The sequence below is a fragment of the Phalangium opilio genome, unplaced genomic scaffold (genome assembly GCF_054372755.1).
Source record: "Phalangium opilio isolate 3A_F unplaced genomic scaffold, DU_Popi_V2 ptg000113l_1, whole genome shotgun sequence".
Classification (NCBI taxonomy): Eukaryota; Metazoa; Arthropoda; class Arachnida; order Opiliones; family Phalangiidae; genus Phalangium; species Phalangium opilio.
In genome coordinates this window covers 2,946,350-2,968,573 of record NW_028324209.1, presented here as the reverse complement: position 1 = coordinate 2,968,573, position 22,224 = coordinate 2,946,350, and the positions used below count along the sequence as shown (strand labels likewise).

Genomic DNA, 22,224 nt, shown 5'->3' with positions numbered 1-22,224 from the left:
ATGAAGATGATATCAAATTTAAATTTTAATATCCCCCGTCATTTTTTATTTAATAAAAGTTATTCAAAACAAAAAATTATTATTTCATTTATATACATTTTAAAGCGGGGAGGGGAGGGGGGGGGAAGTCCGATAGCCGTATGAGGAAAAAAATAATTAAATATTACTCAGAAATTTAATTTAAGAGAAATTTCTGTTGACTAGTTATTAAGAATTTTTAGGAAGTAAATTAAAAACACATCTTGTAAGTTGAAATCTATATAGTAAATAACACACACGCAAAAATTTTACATGATTATCCTGGTAGATGTTAATTAGATCTTAAATATTTTTCATAGAAAGCCCTAAAACTAACATTCTCCTGCATTATATATAAGTTTTTAATCTTTTAAAGCTAATTTTAATTTGTTTTACCAGTATTATAATTTTAATTAAATTATTTAAATTCCCTTTGATCAGTTTTGATGAGCCGAAAACTTTCTTCTATTTAAAACCCTGGTTTATTTAAATTTTAAATTGATCCCCCGCCAGTTATAGTCTACGTGCGATAAATTCTGACAACATCTCTGATAGCTTTACGACAAATTGGACAAAAGCCTCCTCGAGGATTTTTCCATTGAATTTGTGCGCATTGATAGCACATGCATAGATGGCCGCAATCGTAGAGGACGCAATTAATAACTCGCTCAAAGCAGAGTGTGCATTCGTTATTGGTTCCTACTCCGCTATCGGAGCTATTATTTACTTGACCTAATGAAGATTCGACATCATTGAAGACAGTTTTCAGGAAGGTAATTGAATAAAGAAAATAGCTTACCATCTGATATTGAACTGGCGGAATTGTCTGAAAAACTAGTGGAGCTAGGATCTAAAGTTTGGCTTCGTTGTAAACGGTGGGTGGTTGTAGTTGAGCAGTCACTCGAAGTTACGCCTACATAATTTTTATTAGACCAAAATCTTCCAGACTTATTTTTCGAGGTAGACTTACCCAGTGATTTAATCTTTAAAGTGTTGCCATAAAGGTCAAAGAAAGCCCAAAGTTGTTGGGTTTGGTCCACGTGCATAATTGTCTTGAGAGGTTGATGATTCTTTGCAAATTGTACTTCACCAGTGTTGCGAATGACGAAAGCCAGTTCGTCGCCTTTCTGAGGACTTTCAGCGACGTCTTTCCTCAAAACCCAGTATTCCCTTCGGTCCAGTAACATATCAGGATCATCCGGTAGCTCTTGTTGGTTGATATTCAGAGTAGACGGATCGCAAGTGGTCAATCCGAAAGTCAAAGCTCCAACGTAAGAACGTTCCGTCTTGAGTATCTGAACTACCAAACGTTCCTCCAACCTTAAATGACGCCCAGTGAAAACGTACCCCTGGCAATAGTGACTGTCGCTTCGTTCAGCGACGACCCTGGTTCGTTTAAAGATCAAAGGTCAGGGTTACAACTCCAAAATGACAGAAAGATGAACTTACCCCGAATTGGATAGGAAGACATTGGAACCTTTCGTTTTATGGAACGGTAGTGGGTTAAATTGCGCGTTTTGGTACACTCTAATTGGTAGAGAGTTTTCAGCTTGAATATTATCTAATTGGTCGATATTGAGAGACGACAGACGTAAGGATAGTCTGTTCAGATCTGGTTCATTAGTTACTGGTTCGGGTGTAGTAGGGTAAACACTACTCGGGCTGCGATGATTGTTCAAAAGCTGCCGAGAATTTTCTAAGATTTTACAGTTTTAGTTAGTTGTACTCTTTTTTTTTTGTCGGACCAAAGTTACCCGACAGAATGAGAAGACCTACCAGAGGAAGAGTGCCTCAAATTATTCGGTTGCGTTATACTAGGAGTAACTAATTCAACAGCCACTGTATTCCCATAGACGTCAACCATTCCCCATAAAGGGGAACTAGTATTAACTCCATCGAAAAAGATCCCCTTCTCTTCTCCATTAATCCCGTAGTGAACGTGACCCGTTTCATTGACGAAGTAAAACAGGATGGAATCTCTTTGGGCTTGACGTTCGCCCAAAGCTTTGGCCCAGTGTCCCGGTTTATTTGTTAAATCGGGACAAGCGTATTTTGGAAGACCATTTCGAGAGTGACTGGGGTCTACGGACGTAAAACCTACCACGGAAAACAGTTTTGTTTTTATTTCCGACTTAATGAAAGGGTGGAAGAAATATTCGACGAACCGAAACGTAGAGCCCCGCTCCAACTAGTCGAAGTCTCAACAAATTTCAAGTAAATCCTTTCATTAACTTTAACGGGTCGATTCGTAAAAGCGATGCCTTTACAAAAACTATCCGTTCGTCTAGCTACGGCTCCATCACGCGAAAGTCCAATATTTTCACCGTGAACAGCGTGGAAATTAATTGGTGGAAGACCACTGTTTAGAGAGCCAGAATTGTGACCGCTACGAGACTGGGAAGAAGCTGAAAATTAATGCAAAAATATACATAAACACCCCGTTTCTTTCAAAGACGTCTCGATAATTTAGTGCAAAATATAAATACGTATGTCTATCTAAAGTTTCATTAAACGAGAGAATACGCTGTTTAAATTTTTATTTATTTCCCGAATTAGAAACGAACTTTCACTTTCATTCAACGCGAGAAAATCGATATGTACAGTTGTACACGAACTCGTAAAAGTCAAAATATAGGATTCAAAATGTAGGTAGTAGGGGCACTCCGTGTTATCTTCCCATAGACGGTACTACACTCGAAGGCTAGTCACTGCCAATACTCTTTTAAAAAAGTTCAGAGCAACCTTTGTCAGCACTACACAGTTCAACAGAAACGCCAAAAGTTAAACTAACCAGAACTACTAAAATAAAAATCACGAGTTAAAGTTTTATCATGACTCATTTGGAAAAAACCAAATCGGCCGAGAAATAAAACCGATAGAAAATCTCGACTTAAAATACGCCAATCTAGATAACAGGGTATTTCCATTTTCCAAAAGCCAAAACAAAATCCTTCATATTTTTATAGTAAAGTCCAGCCTTAGAACTAATAGATTTTAACAAAGAAAATACCGCTTTCTTCCTGTAAAAATTCACCCCTTCAAAGACTGAAAAATGTTGAATTCTAATCTGAAAGTTTAGCAGTTGCAGTTTCGAATCGATTTACGATCTTGGGCTCGGAATATAGAGAGCACTTTACATTTTGATCCGGGCCTTACCTACAAACAAGCTCGTGCATAATAAATTAGCACGTCTATTAAACGTCTGTGCGCTAGCTGTTTTAGCTTCCCCCATCCCGGCCCCGTTGGCTCCAAAAATAAATATTAAATGAAGGTTTATCACGACACGAAAAGCCCGGGCCATAAAGGAAGAAAGTTAAAGTGTGGAAATTTGCGCTGATAAATTAACAGGGTTTGTTTAAACACGTCAAAGTAAAAGCCGGTAAGTACAAAAGAATGGCCTGTCAAACACTGAAATAGAATTCAGCCTGCCCTGTACGAGAGGGGCTCCAACAAAATAAAATCAACCCAAAGCAATCGTAAAGATGTCAATTTCAAAAGTGGTTGAAGGAAGGAAGGGCGAAGAGGAAACATACACTGAATTTAATAATTTTTCAGCTGGCCAAGTTTAGGGGTTGCGACGTGATTTACACCTTTAAGCTAATAAAGAAATCCGCGAAAAAAAAAAAAAAACCCAAACTAAAGGTCAAGTTTAAAGTAAATTCCATTTTAGGGTGACATGAAATGATTAGAGATGGGACTGCGCCAAAATCGGTAAGATAACAACTATTGACGCAAAACGTGCTGTGGGTAGATTTGCCCTTTATGTAACAAATGAAATGACAGAACTTTCGAGGTTTTCATTGTCAAATTTATGGTAATTATTTTTTTTGTGTGTGTGAAAACTGACGCAAAATATTTGCAAATATTCTACTAGCTACAAACAGATTATCTTTAGAAACACACCCAACATATTGATAAAAAGATCATCTTACTATCCTAAAAGTGCAATAAACTCGAAGTAACAAAATTACAACTAATTACCATCGAATCGACATTGAATGACCTCGTATAATAGTCTTATCAAAAAATTTGTTTTGTTAGCGATTAGTCTAAGAGAAGGAACTCAAAAGCTAGCAAGAAGATAAAGAAATTCAAAAGTGTTTTTCGAAATTTCAATTCCACAAAAATTTCATTATTGGGCAAAACTAGGGTCTTTTATCGCGTAGGGGTTCGTAGAAAAACTTGATATCATTTAATATTTTCATATACTAAAGGGTAAAAGTAAGCCCTAGACAATTCGGCTCTGAGAGAGAGAAAAATCTAGATAAATTTGAAATTGACACCCACTGGATCTACTGAACTCCTACTACGACATTTCGTCTGTATTTTCTAGCCCGCGTTTTTGAAACGAGAACTTATTTTTGTTCTTAGAAATTCTATTCATTAAAGCCAAGTTTCATTCCCAGAAAAATTAACTTTATTTTTTCTCGAGTACTTGTTTTGGTTTACGTCACACAAAGTCAACATCAATTGAATAAAATTACGGCTGAATTTACTCTGAAATAGACCGAACTATAGACCGGCTTATATTACCCCTATTTTTAAAGGCAAGGGTAGCCGAAGTGACGCCGCCAATTATAGGCCTATTAGCCTTACTTCGACTATTTGTAAAGTATTTGAAAAATGCCTCCGCGCCCCTCTTTTAGAATTTGTCACCCCGCACTTTAGTATATTCCAACATGGATTCCTTAACAACCGGTCTGTTGAGTCTAATCTCTTATGTGCCCTTTACGATTGGTTTCGTGCTTACGATGAAGGCCATAGGGTTGATATCATTTACCTTGACATAGCTAAGGCCTTTGATTCTGTGCCTCATACGCGACTCCTAGCCAAACTCCACGCTTTAGGCATACACAACAACATATATCGTTGGATTGAGTCCTATCTAACGCGCAGAACCCAATCGGTTCGGGTTGGCAACTGTCTAAGCAAACCCCTTCCCGTAACTAGTGGTGTCCCCCAGGGGAGCGTTCTTGGGCCCCTGCTATTTCTTATATTTATTAATGACCTTCCCGATAATCTAGTCTCCCATTTATGCCTCTTTGCTGATGACCTTAAGCTATATCGCGTCATACGTTCATATGATGATGTAAACCTCCTCCAATCTGACCTGAGCCGCCTTGAGGATTGGTCCAAGGTAAATGGTCTGGCCTTTAACGGCCAGAAATCAATGGTACTGCAAATCCAACGATCTAAAGTCGACACTGCTCTCCAGTCCCCTTACTTTCTAGGCGGTCAAAACATACGGCGTGTTAATGAATGTCGCGATTTGGGTGTACACATCTCGCACAATCTCACCTTCCATTCCCATATTACAAAAACCTGTAGTCGTGCCAACGGCCTGCTTGCGACCATTAAAGCAAATTTCCCCAAAATTTCTAATGCACTCATGACACGTCTATTTTCAAGTTATATTCTCCCCATTGTAGAATTTGGTAGCCAACTTTGGAACCCTTATCAAGCCCAAGATATCCGTCAGCTAAATAGTGTCCTAGGTCGAGCGTCAAAAATTCCGTGTAATCTACGTCACCTCCCGCGATCATCTAGGCTTTCCTCTTTGGGCTGGGTTCCATTGTCCAATCGGCGGGCCTATCTTGACCTTATCAGCCTGTTTCGTATACTACACACAAATGGTCAAAAATATTTTTCGCGCGCCCCGTCAAACCATGCCACCCGGGGTCATTCTTTCAAGCTCTTCCTACCTCCCTCGCGTAAAAACCCGCTGAAGCACTCGTTTTTTCGACGGTCCATTCCCCTATGGAATGCCCTACCCTCAGACCTCGCCTCCCTAACGTCCCTAACAAAATTTAAATTAGGCCTCAAAAAATTACTTTTCACACCCTCCTCTTCCTAGCCCCCCATTTCCTCCCTATGGAGCTGTAAGGCTTGTCAAGCCCTAGCTCGTCACCCTCAAACGGAACAAAAAAAAAAAAAAAAAAGTCATAACAAGATAGCGGAAGGGTTGGTACTAGCCGCATGAACGTCGATTGAAAGCACTTTAGGTTTGATTAAATTTTGAGAAAAACTACTTTTACGTTAATTGGTTTATTTCTGGAAGATAACCTTTCAACTCAAGGTTGCCACGAAATTTTCAGATTGGAATTCCATGAATTTTCCAGGTTTCTCCTGACCGATGGCAACACTGCAATTGATCCAGTACACCCCTGGGCCCAATTTTGGGCTATTTTGTCACAATTTGAATTAAGACTAAAATGGTAACTATTAAAAACCCTTACATTAAAAGTAGCTAATGCCAATCAAAATTAATCACCAGTTTCGAAAATATGGTAGAAGAAATAGCAGAGAGAACTGTGATATATTAAAAAAAAACATTATTTTGAAATCCTATTTCCAGCCCTCTTCTCGCCTCCTTCTCTATATGTAAATTAGCTCAAGGATCATTCATTCATTCATTCATTCATTCATTCATAAAAACGTGAAAGAAAGATGTTGAAAAGACAGATGGAGGTGAGGGATATTTAATTATTTAATCCCGAGTGTATGACATTTGCGAAATCATTCAGACTTTTTTTCTACAATTTTGTAATCTTAAAATCAAAATAATCTGGTAATATATCGTCCCAATTTGCGTGAATAATAATAAAAATAAATGGGATGTATTTTCACGAAGAGTTAATACTCGAGATAAGATGGTAAATCTTTTCAAGAGTTAATTTCCGACCCCTTGGTAAAGAAGGGTTTTGGTACATACAAGCCATCTGCGATGATTATGACAAAACAGATGCTACGAATCTCTCTGTCCAAATGCTATTTCCTGATTTTTTTCAGCCATTTTAAACGACCGTCTAACAGATTTTAACAGGATGCTATCTTTTCTCCGATATCAAAAAATCTTTGTCGACATACAAAAAATATTCCATTGCGTAACAACGACATAACGAAACGTAATAAATAATGAATTCCAAATTTCATACACAGTGATATTAGATACGCCAAGAATACGTAAGATTTCTTCTGCTCTATGAATTCCTGAATACGCTAATAGTACTACCAAGAAGTGATATCTAGTTTATTAGGGAGAAGGTATAAATTCGACACATTTCCAGCTTTATCTCCAGTCCAAACGTAGACCCAGAGTTAATCCCCGCCTCTAAATTACAACCAGCATCTCATTGGTTCTTGAAAACTCACGTCAGCGCGAATGACGGAAATTAAGTATTTTCCGACTGAGGAGAGGCGAAATAGCCCGGAATCCTTTTACGTCCCCCTTGTATTTTGGAAGGGGGATCGACTGGGACTATGGCGCGCGAATACTTGGGCATCTTACACCTTCTCCCTAATAAACTAGATATCACTTCTTGGTACTACCATAAGTTGACAGGTCTTATATTAGTTGTCATTTGTATACGGGACTGGATAATTGGATTGTATCGAGGTATTTAGTATAAAATTTCATTGGTGAATTGTAGAATTTAATGATTAATAGCGAAGTCTTAGTTTGTCAGTCACTAAAAGGCTTTCTTTTCAGAGTTCGTTTTAATGGTTATGGTTAGAGCACTTGAATGACATTGGGGTAAGTGTAATCGCATGATTCAATGAGTTTCAACGACAAATTTTGGTGGGAAAAGCTATGGTTCTATGAATGTGGAAAAGGCGGGAAATTAACGTATTTTTTTTCTTTATTGCTCAAATGATTTAGATATAACTTCAAGGGAGATCGAAACGCGAAACTAAAATGGTATTGTAAGGGAGAGAAGAACATAGTCTGCCTCTCTCAACCAAACAAAGGGTTCCTTTTAATAAAATCAGGCATCAATGACACCCAAAAATATTCTAATGGACTAATTTAACAATACGCGGACTTAGTAACAAGTTTCACTGGTTTAAGATATATATAGTTTTCACACATGGAGAATTCATACCATTTACACCAGGAGGCCGGGCTACCTGGAGGACAAAAACCAGTCTGCTTTTGTCCTCCAGGTAGCCTGTCCTCCTGGTGTAAATGGTATGAATCCTCCATGTGTGAAACTATCTATAGTGAAAAAATACCTTGAGCAATAATAAACGATGTCAAACTTTAATCTTAGTTTTTAAGTGAAGAACCCTTGACATTATTGCTCCATTTTTATGATTAATGATATATTAATCTCTAATAATTCTGGTAAATAAGTTAACGTATTCGCGGATTAAAGGATCCATCTTAATTTCGAGCTATTTCAGTTCCTCTCAAGTCAAAGAGTCGAAGCGATGATCGTAACCATCTTAGAATGATTGTACCTATTAAGGCACGACTGAGGAATAATTTTCCCATAAAATAAGCCAACATAGCGACACTTCCGTCGTATTTTTGGGCGCCTAAAAAGTCAGCGGGAAATTATGTTTTAGCTACCGAACCTTAGCTGTCTCGGGGAACCCACGGCTTGGTGGTGCAGTCAGCGAGAGGAAACCAGGTGTTACGTTCTTACGAAGGAGAACGGCGCGGAACAAAGGTAACTTCCTGTTTTTGGGCCACATCCGCCCATCCCTATAGCCGCTCTAAGCCGGGATAGTATCATGGGACACACGCGGGACACTCCTGGGAGAGGAGTAAATCCATTCACGACCGTAGTTGTACGATTTTCAGGCTTAAGCTTTTGAAGTCACCAAATATTTAGAAATATCCGCCTTTAAAAGGGAACTTTGGATGTTTGAATCATCGTTGTACGGTTACACCCACTAGAAATTTATTTTAGCACCCTTTCGTTCGGTTTTAGGGGTTTTTTTTCAAGTTTGAAATTTGGAATTTTAAACGACTAAAAATTATACAAAATTTCAAGTTTTTAGCGTATAATAATTTAAGTGCAAAGTTAAAAAATCGATTATTTCTTAAAACATAAACTAATTATGTTTATATAAATTAATAAAATAAGGTTCGTTTTTTTTGCGATGGAAAATTATTAATTGCTTTCATATTTAATCGCGTCATTTATAATTAATACCGTTAAAGGAAATAACCCTTGGGAAAATGAATTTATAGGGGAATAAAGGAAAGGCTTAAATATATAGGGAAAACATAGAAAATATAGTGAGAATTGTAGCCATGTTTAAACTAAGACCGAATTGGCCAATAATATATATAAAAAAATATTTTCACCATTACGGTTGAATTTAGTCTAAAACTGACGTCTAAAAATAGTCTACAGAAGAAAATGGCTGCCTAACAAGTAAAATCCACCTTAAAATCAAAGAAAAATCTTACCAAATCGCTTGATTTTCTTCAAAACTTTCATTTCGTAAAAGTACTTTCAAAATCACTGTCGGACAGTCTAAAATCAAATTGATTCTTTCGACTTAAATGGCGTTTAAGTTCAAATGTCAAATATCGATTGAACCGGGTCAATTTGACCCTATGGTTATCGAACGGCGAAGTGAAATGCGCGTCAGCTGTCTCTTTTGGACCCCTGAAGGCCGCCGAATCGCGCGCACCCAATAAGAGAACGAAATTATAATTTTTGGAGTTAAAAAAATATATATATATCTGTACACCCACTCGTCAAAAAAACAACTTGGCTATACGTCCGCGAAGCTTTAGGTTTCTATGCCTAGTAACTTTCTAAAAAAATTAATGAAAGACTGTGGAAAAAAGTCCATGGTGCACGAAAAAAAAAAACCGCACCCACAGTTGGTAGAAAACCGCTAGTAAAACACCTCATCTATGAATCCTGTATTATTTCACTTTTACTTCTCGCGCGAGAAAAAAAGGTATTACGGTCTATTAGATATCTCTAAGTTAGGTTAAGCCTAATTCTAAAATAAATACTATCACTGTACTTTCAAATTAACCGAGATACACGAGGAGAAAGTCTTAGCGCGCTCTGCCTCCAACAGTCCTAGGACAACTGAGAGTTACTGAAGCCAATACATCTCTCCGAGCATTTTCTCTGAAATATCTGGCTGGGAGCAGAGTCCAGAGAGAGAGAGAGAGAGAGAGTCCCGGAGAGGGCTCTCCAGCCTCCGGATTCAGGGATCCATAGACGGGGGACGGGAAAAGATGAAAGAGCTAAGGATACCAGAGGGGGGAAAGCAAAACGGGCGGGAAATTATGGCGCGTGCCGGCATTTAGAGAGGTTAAGAAATCCGGTTTTGATCGTGTATTACATTACGAATGAGATGACCGTTTAAACTGATTTAGATTAATCTAGAGTCACGACGCTTCTGACAGAACTGTAATTAAGATAAATCTCAGAAAGTAAAGTTTGTCCTAGGCTTGCACCTTTAATTTATTGATCTTGTAAACTGCTCTTAACACGATCGTAAAGTAGCTAATTTTTCGGTCATTCTTGAAGCTTAATCTTTCTATATCGCTATACAAGTCTTTCTTTGTGGTCGAGGCAAAATTTGTGTAAAAAAAAAAAAAAAAATTATATTTTAGGCCTAAAAAATCAACAGAGTGTGCTTCCCTACCACCTGGACTTTGGGACTTTTTTGGCGCGGTAACGGACGTCTTCCCGCCTAAAAATGTTTTCTGTGACAATAGCTTAGATTAAGGGACAAATAAGGGAGGGGATAAGGTCCTATTATGTTGGAAATTAAAAAGAAACGAGAAAAACGCCTTAGTATTTATACTTTTGTGGGCCCCGGAAACATGCTTACGCGATTTTTCGCATTTTCGTTTACATAATATTACGCGGGGGTGATAATATAATATTGTACGCCGTTTAGCCTTACAAACGGATGTGACTTTTACAATATTTATATTGCGCGGTCTTGAAAAGGCGTTTAGTATGGGGTATTAATTTCGAGTACACCATATCGACCTCAATTAAGAGTTTCTTAAAGAAAATATCTTAATTTAAGACCAATTAAGAGTTTGGTTTGTTAGACCAATTTCCACCACTCTTCAAAATTTTTTGGTTAAATATTTAACCCGATCCCCATCCAATTTAAAAATTCCACAAAAATTAAATTGGTTCATTATTGTACAATACGGGACCCAGTGTTTTAATTAAAGACTGCCCCATAGTAAAATTTCCTTCATTTATTGGCAACCAGTGAAGCGTGCTATACCTCTGTTCTGTTTTTGACTATTTTCTTGGTCGATTTTTTTTCCTAATTTTTCTCGCGAGGATTCAAAAGTAACAGGAAGTAGAACGTAGAGGGGGGGATTGGGGTGTTACCTTTTCGAGAAGGGAGGAAGGGGCGATAAAGCTACGACATCCGCTTTTTCCGCGCGCTGTACCTTTTTTTTAATTTCTACAAAAGGGAACTTCCTCTCAGCACCGTTCAGAATTGTTCAGGATTATTTGTTCCCTCAAAATCTCCCTCTCCTTTTTGACATTGTATGAAATGTATGAATGAAAACGAAATAGGGGAAACAGAGGATACGATTAGAGAGGATAAGGGAGGGAAGGGGCTTCTTTTGTTGCGAGCTATGCCTATTCAAATTTAAATTAGAGAAAATTGCACTTCTCCCAATGGAATTAGAGTAGGTTGAGATAAAAGATCGTATTGCAATCATCTTCTTTCTTTATATTGTATTGTATTGTTTGTTTACCAGACTAGTAAACCAATATTTCAAATGACAAACGTCAGTACATCACGTGCAAATATTACTTAAAACGACCCACAAGTTTTATAATTAGGCCCCCTATGTGATTTCCGAAATAGTTTCCAAGGTCTCAAATTATCCGAAACATATGGCATTGTCATTAAATCTTTTAAAATTAACTTAAATGCAGATATAAATGACGGCTTATCCTTTTCTCGAAAATCTACACGTACACTCAAATCAACATTCCAATCTCAGCGGGGTTACGCTCACGCGTTGAATAAGTAGGGCCCCCCTCCAAGGTAACAGAGTAAAGAATTACTACTAAGCCTTGGTTCAAACAAAATAATAATAACAACATTGGAAAATTACTCACGGCTTCGACTAAGAAGACTAGTATTGGATCCCATCGCTTGGCAAACTCATACATTCAATTAAATCACGCACAATTAATCCATTCCGATTAATTATCACACGAAAAACAAATCAAAATAACGCAAAACAATAGAAACCGTTTGTCCACACAAAGGTGGTCATAGACATTACATGTATTAAGACTACTAGCCAAACTATTGCGAAGCGAGTCTAGCCACTTTTTGCGCCGGAAATTTCAATCCCCCCTTCGCGTGTATGATAGGGTGAATGGTACGTAGCGAGCCCTATCGACGAATGCAGTAGTTATAAAATTTGAACCTCTGCATCATGGATAAAGAATGCGCGTGAGAAAATTTGTTTTCACGCTATAGGATCGGCAACTCCCTATCTCGAACGACAGCTTATTCTGTATATACTCTGTTACAACATCTGTTGTCAGCACGCTCAAAGCTGTTTCTCTATGCAACGTAGCTTTGTACGTGCTGTCAAGAGACAAAGAACTTCAGGATCTTCAGGATTTAAAATATCCCCGAGTTTTTTAGCTCGAGTGCACGGACCTCTAGGCCTTAGTTTCAAATACGTGTGAAATTACCTACAGCCTACTACACGTATTTGAAACTAAGGCCTAGAGGTCCGTGCACTCGAGATAAAAACTCGCGGATATTTTAAATCCTGAAGTTTTTTGTCTCTTGACAGCACGTACAAAGCTACGTTCCATAGAGAAATATATTTGCGCGTGCTGACAACGGATGTTGTAACAGAGTATATACAGAATAAGCTGTCGCCGGAGATAGGGAGTTGCCTATCCTGTAGAGTGAAAACAAATTTCCTCACGCGCATTCTTTATCCATGCTCTGCATCCTACGACTAACACTTTTCCTCCATTACATAATACGGAAATTAATAAAAATTAATTATATATATAACGTCCAAGTACTGACTACGCTTAGTAATTATTATTATTATTCTACTTATGGTAATATTTCGTTTAACTCTCCGCGTGTAGAGGCGCCACCAGTAATTCACCCTATCGCACATGAAAAGGGGTTCAACCAAAGAGCCCTACTCAACGCTGAAAATTCAACTGTTCCTCCTGTATCTCTACGAAGGTGGTTGAACCATAGCAGGCGGATGACGTTAGGTGACGTAAAAAAATCAGGGCCTAGTTTGCATACTCTTTTTCTTTTTACCAACACCATCGCCATCTATTTACGGTAGCGGTAACTACTCGTGGGAACTTTTCAAGTAGTGGCAGTTCGCTGGCCTCCTAGCGCTATTTCCGTACGGAAAAAGTTCACACTGCCGTTAACTAATATAAATGGGGGAAAAAATTATTAATCTGAAATATTTGCAAATTGACACTACAGCGCTTAATTTTAATTATTTTAGAAACATGATAAATATTAACAATTCATTAAATAAATAACAATTACAGCACTATTTTTCAGAATAAAATTTTTTTAAGAGCTTATACACAGTATAATTATTATTTTGAATATTTAATTTTTTTAAAATATTAATTAAATCGTAATTAATATATTTAATTACAAGGACGCTGAAAAATGGTTTAAGTTAGTTCCAAATTTTACAGGAACATTTTTCATAATCGCAGTTGCTTTTCTGCCGCAACCGAGAGCTTGAAGTAAATATTCCAGTATGGAATGATCACCTCCTAAAGATAATTTAAAATGAAACAAAGTTTTAAGTAGCGTTTCCTTTTATTGGTAGAATTGCGTGAAGAACGAGTTATATTGTGCGATCAAATTTAAAATTTCTAAAGTATCTTATAGCTTATAGTTAAGTTTTAGTATATTTTTAAACGGCAGTTTCTTGCTCAGAATCTACATCATTTTGCACAGCCGGTGTGACAAATAATTTGGGAGTGTTAACGCTTGAATGAACAGCGGTTAAATTTTTAGAAGGTTGATAGAAATCAGTTTCTTCTCCCATCATTGGTTGATAATCATAATTCGGAGACGGAGTGAGAAAACAAGAACAATTATACTTACTGTAAATTGTCCAAAATTCCAAGCCAAATAATAAATTTGGCGTAAGCATTTGATTTTTTTTTTTTAAGAGAAAAAGGGGGGAAGAGGAGAAAAGACTCGTTATCAATTATCAAACCCAAATTTCACTAGTTAGAATTAAGAATAAATTAGAATTTGATTTGATCTTTTTTGTTCTATTAGGTTGGCAAATACAACGGCAACTATAATTTTAACAGAAAGAAGAAGAAAACATTTTCAGAGAGAAACTAAAAAAACTATAATAACAGGATCTTTAATTAATAATTGAAATAAATTTTACGCAAAAGAAAATTGGTGTGAAATGCAAAATTTAAATTTTGAAGAAAACTTAATTAAAAGGGTGCAAATTGAACCTAAATTCATTAGGAATTTTTGGATTTTTAATTTAATTTAAAGGGTATATAAAATGATAATTACTTCTCCATTTCACTGTATAATCCATTATCTTTACAATAATTGATCACCGGATCAGGAATTAAGTATTTTACGCTCAAACCACGTCGTAATGCTCTTCTAATGTGAGTGGAACTAATTTCATTAGAGATCCATTCAGTACAAATATGAATATTGTTCTAAAATAATTAAATTTTAATCCGAGTTAAGATTAATTTAGCCAGAAGTATATAATACTTCTCTTCGAGAGAAGTGTACCACAAAGTGGGGTAAGTGTAACGTCACTCTTCCCAACATCAGATCATTTAGAGCAAGGTTACTAAACCGAATCACATACACGATAAATAGTTCCCTCATCATTACTCTATTAGCGTTTAAATATTTGGCAAGACGCGCTTGTGCATTTTTGTCCCACGTCAAGACAATCAAGGTTTGTGGGATGATTGCTGGGGATTTAGTGCCAAACAATTATAGAATTCACCTTACGGTGCGATGCCCATTTGCAGTTTGATGAGCGGGAAAGCAAACTAAAAGGGGGAGCCTGGGAAGAATGACGTTACATAACTAAAGCATTAAGAGGATACAGAGTGTCATCCTTCTTCTATTATCCCCTTCTGATTTAGCTTAGTTTCAACCTACCTGGAATTTAGTTAAGAGGTCAGATTCATAAATAAACCTCATAGGATTAGATCCCTCTCTCGTTACAACTACTAAACCAAATCTGCCAACAATTTCTGAAATCTAAAATAATGTTCATTATTTATTATTTATTATTTATTTTTTATTAAATTAAATTAAATTAAATAATGATCTAGATTACTATTTAATTAATTAATTTCTTACATCTTCCTCTTTCCAGAGACCGGGAACGTTAAAGGACTCTAATAGATCAGCACCACATAAAAACTTAATTCGAACGGGTTGACTCATATCCCACATTTTGTTATGATGCATAGCTTGTTTAAAATAATTAAAAACCTTGATTAAATTGACGTCATTTAATTTATAAAAACTTTGAAAACAACTTACAATTAATGTTATCAAGATCTAATCTGGCTTTTTTAGGAATGGCAGAATCAGAGTTATTATTGAAAGCGTATTTGTTGCAATTTGAATTCAAGGAGTTTTGTAAGTGATCCAAAACTTTGACAGTTTCGAGCCAAGTTTCTTGCTCACTCTCCCAAGTATCAATCTTGATCCAATCACTGGATCTAAGAGCTAATTCAACCATAGCGCATCTGTGTTTGGAAGATATCAAATCTTTTTTGCCATAGGCATCATTGACGGGGGATATAATCCCCCCAACAACTTTGTACAAGCCAGTTTGATGTAAACAATCTCTGGCTAGCTCTGTAACCAACATTAATTACGTTTTAATGACGATTTAAATAGACTAATGGCACCCCATGTTATTTCCCCATAGAGCTTAATACAGTCGAAGGCAGCGGACTGCCATTACCCTATAATAAAAACTAATGAAACATACCAAAATTACGTAGATGTTGATTTGTAACAGGATTGAAAGAGCCACAAGCGACTATAACAACTCTGCTTGGTTGATTATTCATGTTTAATGACAGACTTCAAACTGTTTGTTCCCAAAAAAACGCGGTATTCCTCAAAGGAAAATAGCCCGGTACTCCAGTAGATTACTATCGATTATGTCAAGGGGTTAAACTGTCTTACATCGCACTTGTCTTGGCTCTGCAGCAGCCTGCAGGTTCCAGCGGTTTCAAGGCAGGATTTAATATGGCCGGACTTTTAAAAGTTTCTCTGATATTTAGGTTAATCGTTAAATATCAACGCTTATATATTCTTTCTGGGCCAAATGACTAACGGACAAAACACAATTTCACATGATGACGCAATGTCTGGATCAAAAGTCAAATGAGGTTATCGATTCGACCCAATCGACCGGTCCGAGTGCCAGTGGTGGAGGGGATCTGGGATCATAGGATAGGGGATGTGGGGTACCAGAAGTATATAATACTTCTCTCCGAGAGAAGTGTACCACAAAGCGGGGTAAGTGTAACGTCACTCTTCCCAACATCGCATCATTTAGAGCAAGGTTACTAAAACGAATCACATACACGATAAATAGTTCCCTCATCGTAACTCTATTAGCGTTTAAATATTTGGCAAGACGCGCTTGCGCATTTTTGTCCCACGTCAAGACGAGGTTTGTGGGATGATTGTTGGGGATTTAGTGCCAAACAATTATAGAATTCACCTTACGGTGCGATGCCCATTTGTAGTTTGATGAGCGGGAAAGCAAACTAAAAGGGATCCCTCGCCTGGGAAGAATGACGTTACATAACTAAAGCATTAAGAGGATACAGAGTGTCATCCTTCTTCTATTATCCCCTTCTGGGGGTACGAATCGCGCGTGCTCGCGGCCACGACTTAGCGGCAAGATGAGAGAAAATGACGTCATAGGAGGACGCGAATTAGAAAAGACGTCAATCAACAATAGAGTAATTTCTTTCCCATATACGGCAACGTCATAACCCTCTATCTCTTACCTTAGTGATATCCCCCCTCCCCTTCCCTTCCGGGGGCAAGTAGTATTCTCTAGTACAAAGTTGCCCCTAACGTAGGGGATACACAGTTCACTCCCCCTCTCAACCGAAATTACTCTATACCACGTGACCTTTTCTGGGTAGTGTTTGTGGTCCATTCGTGCTTAACTTGAGAAGGGTGTTAGGTAATAAAAATGTATATTTCTTTAAACCTTCGAATTTAATTAGCTTTCCTTCATATTTAATGCACGCTAAATTGAATAACGAAAAAATGGTGCAACTGTCAAAACTTTTTACGAAAATGTTTCTCCATGTCTAAGCTAACCTAATTACGTGTCAAGATCGTAATTATAACAGTTAATTGTAAATAAAAAATGTGGTTGTTTAATTGCCTACGTACTACACATGTGGAAGGGGCGTTTGAGATATTACTTCGTGTTCCTGGTCTATTGATTATCGATGACTGGTGGCAGTATGAAAGAAGCAAGTCATTACCTCAATCAACCAATGTGAGGAATGCCATAGTAACTAATTTAGGTAATTCTAGGCCTATATTTCGTCGTGTCTTTTTATTCTTGAAACTTATCAATTTTTGACAATTTTCAGAATTAATTCATGGCTTGCTCTTACTTCTACTTCCTTTAAAGAATGTTAGAACAATGTACATACATTTCTTTAGTTTCGCTCTCTTATACGGTGGCCATTTGCTATCCGCCTTCTATATCAATTTGGAACCCGACTACGTGAGAAAGCGTATTGGTGATACGAGTGGCCTCTTCTTGTTTAGACATACCGTATTACTCATTCTTCAAGTGTGCTTAGGCGTTACAGCCAGTTTCGCCCTAAGAGCTCACAAAAGACCACATATCATATTATTCAACGCATTTACCCTTCCGTTAACGGCGAGGATACTTAATTTACCACGACACACTTTAGACACGGCGCATGATATCGCCGGCACCGTTGTCATCTTCAGCTTAATGCAGTACTTTTATTTGCAAGCGCCTGTAATCTCGAAATGTCTCAAAGAACTTTACCACGAACACCTCATTATAGTATACGAAGATAATGGGTGGTCAACCTTACTGATTCGACTGTGGAAAAAGATTTTTGTCGCCAATAACTTTGTAGCTTTCTGGTTAGGTCATTTTAGTTTCAAACTCGTACAAGCTTTAGTGTACGGGACATATTCGACGCAAATGACAACGGGGAATATTTCATGGTCATCTGGCGACAACCCTTTTATGTTGGTCATTACTATAATTAGCAATATTTGCAACAGTCCAGTTAGCTTACTAGCAACTGCCATGGTGATTTCTCGACTCTCTCGTCTCATTTTGAAAGGGACTAAATGTTTTCTGTTGGGAACTTTTCATCTTCATCAACACGACGTGGTTGAAATAAGTTCCGCTTTTAGTGGCTGGGCTGAAGGGATCGTTTTGGTCTTCTTCTCCTTTCAAACGGACTTAATGAACTTGAGTATGTCTACGAAGATCGCGATCATGGCTGTTATACTGTTCTTGGACTTCTCGACATTGATGCAGTCGATGCTAGATATAACTGAACCAATCTTATTGACGTTGACAACGACTAAGAATCATCAAGGATTCAAGAAGCTGAGAGTTTATTGCCTCTGCCTATTTTTGTTCGCATTCCCCTTTTACATAGCTTACCTATTCAACAAATACTACGTTATTGATTTTTGGATCATTACCCTATTGTCAACCAGCATCTTGACTTCTTTTCAGGTAGTTTTCCACCAAAGACGCGGTGGTTCAGATAAATTCAAAATTTCATTTATCTTCGCAGGTCCTCGATCTAATAGTTGTCAACATGCTTTTCGCGTACGATAACACGCGCCAGGAACCCTGGGAAATGTTGGATGATCTTGTATATTATACGCGCGCCTTGGGCAAAGTTATGGAATTTCTCTTGGCAATATTCGTCATAGCCGTGGGCTTTTTGGATAAGCCAAGCACCAACGGATTTTCAACCCAAACTGACTGGACTTTGGGTAATACTTCTCTAATCCTCGCCCATTTATACGTCAATGTATGGCAGAGATTGACGGCTGGTTGGAAATGCATTTCCACCCGGAGAAAGGCGGCCCAACAATCTGATTCACTTCCATCGGGTGATGAAGAAATGTTGAAGGAAAAAGATGACTTATGCTCTATCTGTTTTGCTGAAATGTCACCATCTTTGGCTAAAAAATGTTGCGTTACACCTTGCTCTCATTTATTTCACAGAATTTGCCTAAAAAAATGGTTGTACGTTCGAAACGCTTGCCCACTATGTCATGCCGAAATTAGTTAAGCTTTTCTTTGTCAAATACTTACTTTTCGAACTTAAAAACGGGCTTGCACAGTCAAAATCACCAATGATCTCGTAATTAAAGTGTTTTAAGTTAAAAAAATATATTGACAAAACTTAAAAAGCAGATTGTAATTAAAATACAATGAAAGTTTCGTTTCATTTTTTAAATTTATAATAACTATTGTTGTGCCATTATTATGGACTGGTAGTTAAGTAATGATCACAGTGAATTGTTTTTTTTTTTTTAAGTTAATTTGTTGACAATTATCGGAAAAAAAAATAAAAAACGTGTGTTGATAATTGTTTAAATTTTTTTTTAAACACTTTCACGATTTTTCATTGACACCATATAATCTTTTACTCGAAGAAAATTTATCTATGTTGCTAATAGTAAATTTGCTTTCAATTATTATTCATATCATCTGCCTAATTTGCTGACCAGAATTTAAATTCACTGAAAAGGAATGATTCATTGATTTTTTTTCTTCGTGGAATTACTAATTTCTCAACCAATCTAAATTTTAAATAATTCAAAAACAAAACAAAATTTAACAAATCCAATAAAACTGGATGTAAAATTCTATATAGATCGCAAACAACTGATAAAGCCCATTTTTTATCTACTCCAATCTCACTGCGCTATTTGCAAATAATATTAAATGGTTTAAATTTTTGTACAAAAATTCACTTAAGTGATAGAAAGAGACTAACGAGGAAATTTAACGTCACTGACGATTAGCGGAAACCCCACTGGCAGCGGCCATTAAAGGTACTGCCTTTGATTTGGCCAGTTCTGTGGCTTTTTTAGCCGTTTCTCTTAACTTTTCACTACGTTCGGAAACAGAGGAGGTGGTGGTCCCAGTTAAGATAGTATTTGGTTCCATTTGTCGAGTAAGTTTCCCTTGAGTGTTGGGAAAGAGATTTTCCAAAACATAGACAAATCCTTTTTTCGTTTTAGACACATTTTGCTTAAATCTCTCAATTCCGAACGCCTGAATAGCCGTAGCAAAGCCAAAAACGGATGATGAAACCCAAGCTTGCCTTTCAAGCAATGTAGAGTTATCACCGCTTTCAGGGTTATGGCGATAAACACACCGTTCTTCCAATGACTTTACAAGTTAACATTTAAATATTTATATAGTTAGTTTGCTGAAGCGTGGAGCAACTTTTACAACTCACCATAATACTTCTCATCCCAATATTTCGAGTATATGTCGTGATAGTTTTTGCCTCAGCATCAACGATAGATTCTTCGACAATCTGAACATCCTTAACACTCATAAATCGTTCCCCCCATTTAGGTATTCTATTGGTCTTTGATAAGAGTCTGGTTGAATAAAGTTTTGATCCCTCAACCTTACGGAATATAACGTCTTCTGTCAGAACGTGGGAACTGAAAACACCACAATAATTTCACTTCTACTTCCTAAAGTTTGTTTTCACGCGGATTGCGGAAGCGCAGCACTACCTGTATGGATTAGGATATCTTGACCAAAATGCTCTCGCAACTTGTTCCCAAGAATAGTTTAAGGTATCTTTGTTGAAATAGTATTTCACCATGATTTCAAATAGGGGTTAAGACAGCGTGGTTCTATATTCAAGGCGGAAGTAACAAAGAAAAACTTAAGCCTTGGTCAAACGAAAAATAATCTAAAATACAACTAAAACTTACCAGTTCGACAGCAGCTGCAAAGATGAAATTACGGTTTGTTCAACACTTAAAATACATAACTTGTTAATGGTAAATCAAGCATATTCTAAGTTTCTAACACCGTCAGATTCGATGGACCCTAAAAGGTGGGGAAACTAAAGTACAGAAAAAGTCGAATGTGCCTAAGGTTGCCTAAGGTCGGAAATTACTAAAATCCCAGTCGGGTGAAACGGCGGTAGAGGAAACTTCATCCTAAACGTTATTTTTCACCAAGGGGACCAATGGGGAGTAAAATACATTTAATTATAATTAAAAAATGATTAAAATGTTACGAATTTAAGCTTTTCTATCATTCAAATCAACAAATTCTTCAAAAATTAACGATTTACTTTGACGGCGTTAGGACCACTTAACTCCGCCCACAATTCTGTACTTTAGTCGGCTTAGGCCCCCTTGGCGCTGCCCAAAATTCTGTATACGAACCATATCCGCAACACTACGCGCAGGCACGAAACTATCCTCACATCTCAATTTGCCACAAACCCCAAAGCCTTCTATGCCTATGTTAACAAATTCAGAAAATGCAGATTTCCCATCCTTCAATTACAGTCACAATCTGGAACCTTCACCACAACTAATCTTGAAAATGCTGAAGTACTAAATGCTTACTTTGCCTCCACGGTAGCTGCTCCAACTGCCCCACCCTTCCACCAACCCCCCGATTCAGCCTGCCATAAAAGCCTTGCCAATTTCGAATGTTCTCCCCTTGCCCTACTTAAAATTCTATCAACTCTCAAAACCGATAAATCACCTGGTACTGATGGTATCCACCCTCTATTATTACGCAACTTTGCCGCCCTATTAAGTCACCCTCTTCACCGTATAATATCCGCCTCCTTCTCTTCTGGTATTCTACCTGCCCATTGGAAGGAGGCGAATATTACACCTATATTCAAAAAAGGTTCTAAGACTGAAGTCTCTAATTATCGTCCAATTAGCTCCCTCAATCAGGTCCCTAAAATCGCCGAAATTTTAGTTTATAACCAATTATTAGATTTTCTCGACAAGAATACTTTCTTCTCCCAAGCCCAACATGGTTTTCTCCACAAACACTCATGCGTGACTAACCTACTTGTAGCTACACACCACTGGACCAAATGGCTCGACGATGGCTTTAGCGTCGATGTAATATACCTAGACCTAGCCAAAGCATTTGATAGCATTCCCCACTATAAACTACTTGAGGCCCTATCCAAAGCGGGAATTACTGGCACTGCGCTGTTATGGTTGACTAATTACCTATCCCAACGCAAACAAAGGGTAATCTTCCAGGGCCACCATTCTTCTTGGGCTTCTGTTGAGCAAGGTGTCCCTCAGGGTTCGGTCCTAGGTCCCCTCCTCTTTAACGTCATTATTAACTCACTTCCATCTGTT

General features: G+C 37.5%; 4 protein-coding genes across 7 annotated transcripts in view; 1 reads left to right on the top strand and 3 right to left on the bottom strand.

Annotated features, from left to right (window-relative positions):
• Positions 1 to 17: 17 nt before the first annotated feature.
• LOC149623322 (protein neuralized-like) lies at positions 18 to 12,069 on the bottom strand. 2 transcript variants are annotated; one of them, XM_089853090.1, is made up of 7 exons: positions 11,886 to 12,069; positions 2,184 to 2,423; positions 1,795 to 2,115; positions 1,468 to 1,714; positions 989 to 1,404; positions 818 to 931; positions 18 to 750 (listed from the first exon to the last, which is right to left on the bottom strand). In XM_089853090.1, exons 1-7 carry the CDS (start codon positions 11,917 to 11,919, stop codon positions 539 to 541), a joined length of 1,584 nt encoding a protein of 527 aa, XP_089709216.1. In that variant the 5' UTR covers positions 11,920 to 12,069; the 3' UTR covers positions 18 to 538. The 2 variants fall into 2 exon arrangements, with proteins under 2 accessions (XP_089709216.1, XP_089709217.1); XM_089853091.1 differs by lacking the exon at positions 11,886 to 12,069 and adding an exon at positions 9,221 to 9,885.
• A 1,162-nt stretch (positions 12,070 to 13,231) lies between these two features.
• On the bottom strand, positions 13,232 to 16,245 carry Nmnat (nicotinamide mononucleotide adenylyltransferase). 2 transcript variants are annotated; one of them, XM_089853094.1, is made up of 6 exons: positions 15,791 to 16,245; positions 15,334 to 15,654; positions 15,148 to 15,260; positions 14,944 to 15,045; positions 14,329 to 14,483; positions 13,232 to 13,892 (listed from the first exon to the last, which is right to left on the bottom strand). In XM_089853094.1, exons 1-6 carry the CDS (start codon positions 15,870 to 15,872, stop codon positions 13,700 to 13,702), a joined length of 966 nt encoding a protein of 321 aa, XP_089709220.1. In that variant the 5' UTR covers positions 15,873 to 16,245; the 3' UTR covers positions 13,232 to 13,699. The 2 variants fall into 2 exon arrangements, with proteins under 2 accessions (XP_089709220.1, XP_089709221.1); XM_089853095.1 differs by having other exon boundaries at positions 13,232 to 13,556; positions 15,791 to 16,239.
• Positions 16,246 to 16,969: 724 nt separating this feature from the next.
• On the top strand, positions 16,970 to 19,439 carry Trc8 (TRC8 ring finger protein). The gene is made up of 3 exons (XM_089853086.1): positions 16,970 to 17,360; positions 17,430 to 18,571; positions 18,633 to 19,439. Exons 1-3 carry the CDS (start codon positions 17,198 to 17,200, stop codon positions 19,137 to 19,139), a joined length of 1,812 nt encoding a protein of 603 aa, XP_089709212.1. The 5' UTR covers positions 16,970 to 17,197; the 3' UTR covers positions 19,140 to 19,439.
• The window catches only part of prel (preli-like), a 26,608-nt gene continuing 23,599 nt past the window's right edge, over positions 19,216 to 22,224 (bottom strand). Inside the window, exons 2-5 of one of the 2 annotated variants that reach the window (XM_089853111.1) lie at positions 20,812 to 20,856; positions 20,608 to 20,730; positions 20,319 to 20,532; positions 19,216 to 20,248 (exon numbers count right to left, since the gene is read on the bottom strand). In XM_089853111.1, the coding sequence (XP_089709237.1) occupies positions 19,865 to 20,248; positions 20,319 to 20,532; positions 20,608 to 20,699 (690 nt within the window). In that variant the 5' untranslated portion in view covers positions 20,700 to 20,730; positions 20,812 to 20,856 and the 3' untranslated portion in view covers positions 19,216 to 19,864. Of the gene's footprint in view, positions 20,249 to 20,318; positions 20,533 to 20,607; positions 20,731 to 20,811; positions 20,930 to 22,224 lie in introns of both variants that reach the window. The other variant, XM_089853110.1, reaches the window with a different exon arrangement.

Excerpts from the sequence above, each read along its gene's own strand:
- Trc8 (XM_089853086.1), top strand. The coding sequence starts at position 17,198 with ATGTGGTTGTTTAATTGCCTACGTACTACACATGTGGAAGGGGCGTTT. Across the intron at positions 17,361-17,429 it reads TGCCATAGTAACTAATTTAG|AATTAATTCATGGCTTGCTC; the intron begins GTAATTCTAGGC and ends GACAATTTTCAG. Across the intron at positions 18,572-18,632 it reads GCATCTTGACTTCTTTTCAG|GTCCTCGATCTAATAGTTGT; the intron begins GTAGTTTTCCAC and ends TTATCTTCGCAG.
- Nmnat (XM_089853094.1), bottom strand. The coding sequence starts at position 15,872 with ATGAATAATCAACCAAGCAGAGTTGTTATAGTCGCTTGTGGCTCTTTC. Across the intron at positions 15,655-15,790 it reads TCAACATCTACGTAATTTTG|AGCTAGCCAGAGATTGTTTA; the intron begins GTATGTTTCATT and ends TGTTGGTTACAG. Across the intron at positions 14,484-14,943 it reads ACCTCTTAACTAAATTCCAG|AACAATATTCATATTTGTAC; the intron begins GTAGGTTGAAAC and ends TAATTATTTTAG.
- LOC149623322 (XM_089853090.1), bottom strand. The coding sequence starts at position 11,919 with ATGGGATCCAATACTAGTCTTCTTAGTCGAAGCC. Across the intron at positions 2,424-11,885 it reads TAGTCTTCTTAGTCGAAGCC|CTTCTTCCCAGTCTCGTAGC; the intron begins GTGAGTAATTTT and ends ATTAATTTTCAG. Across the intron at positions 932-988 it reads TTTAAAGATTAAATCACTGG|GCGTAACTTCGAGTGACTGC; the intron begins GTAAGTCTACCT and ends AAAATTATGTAG.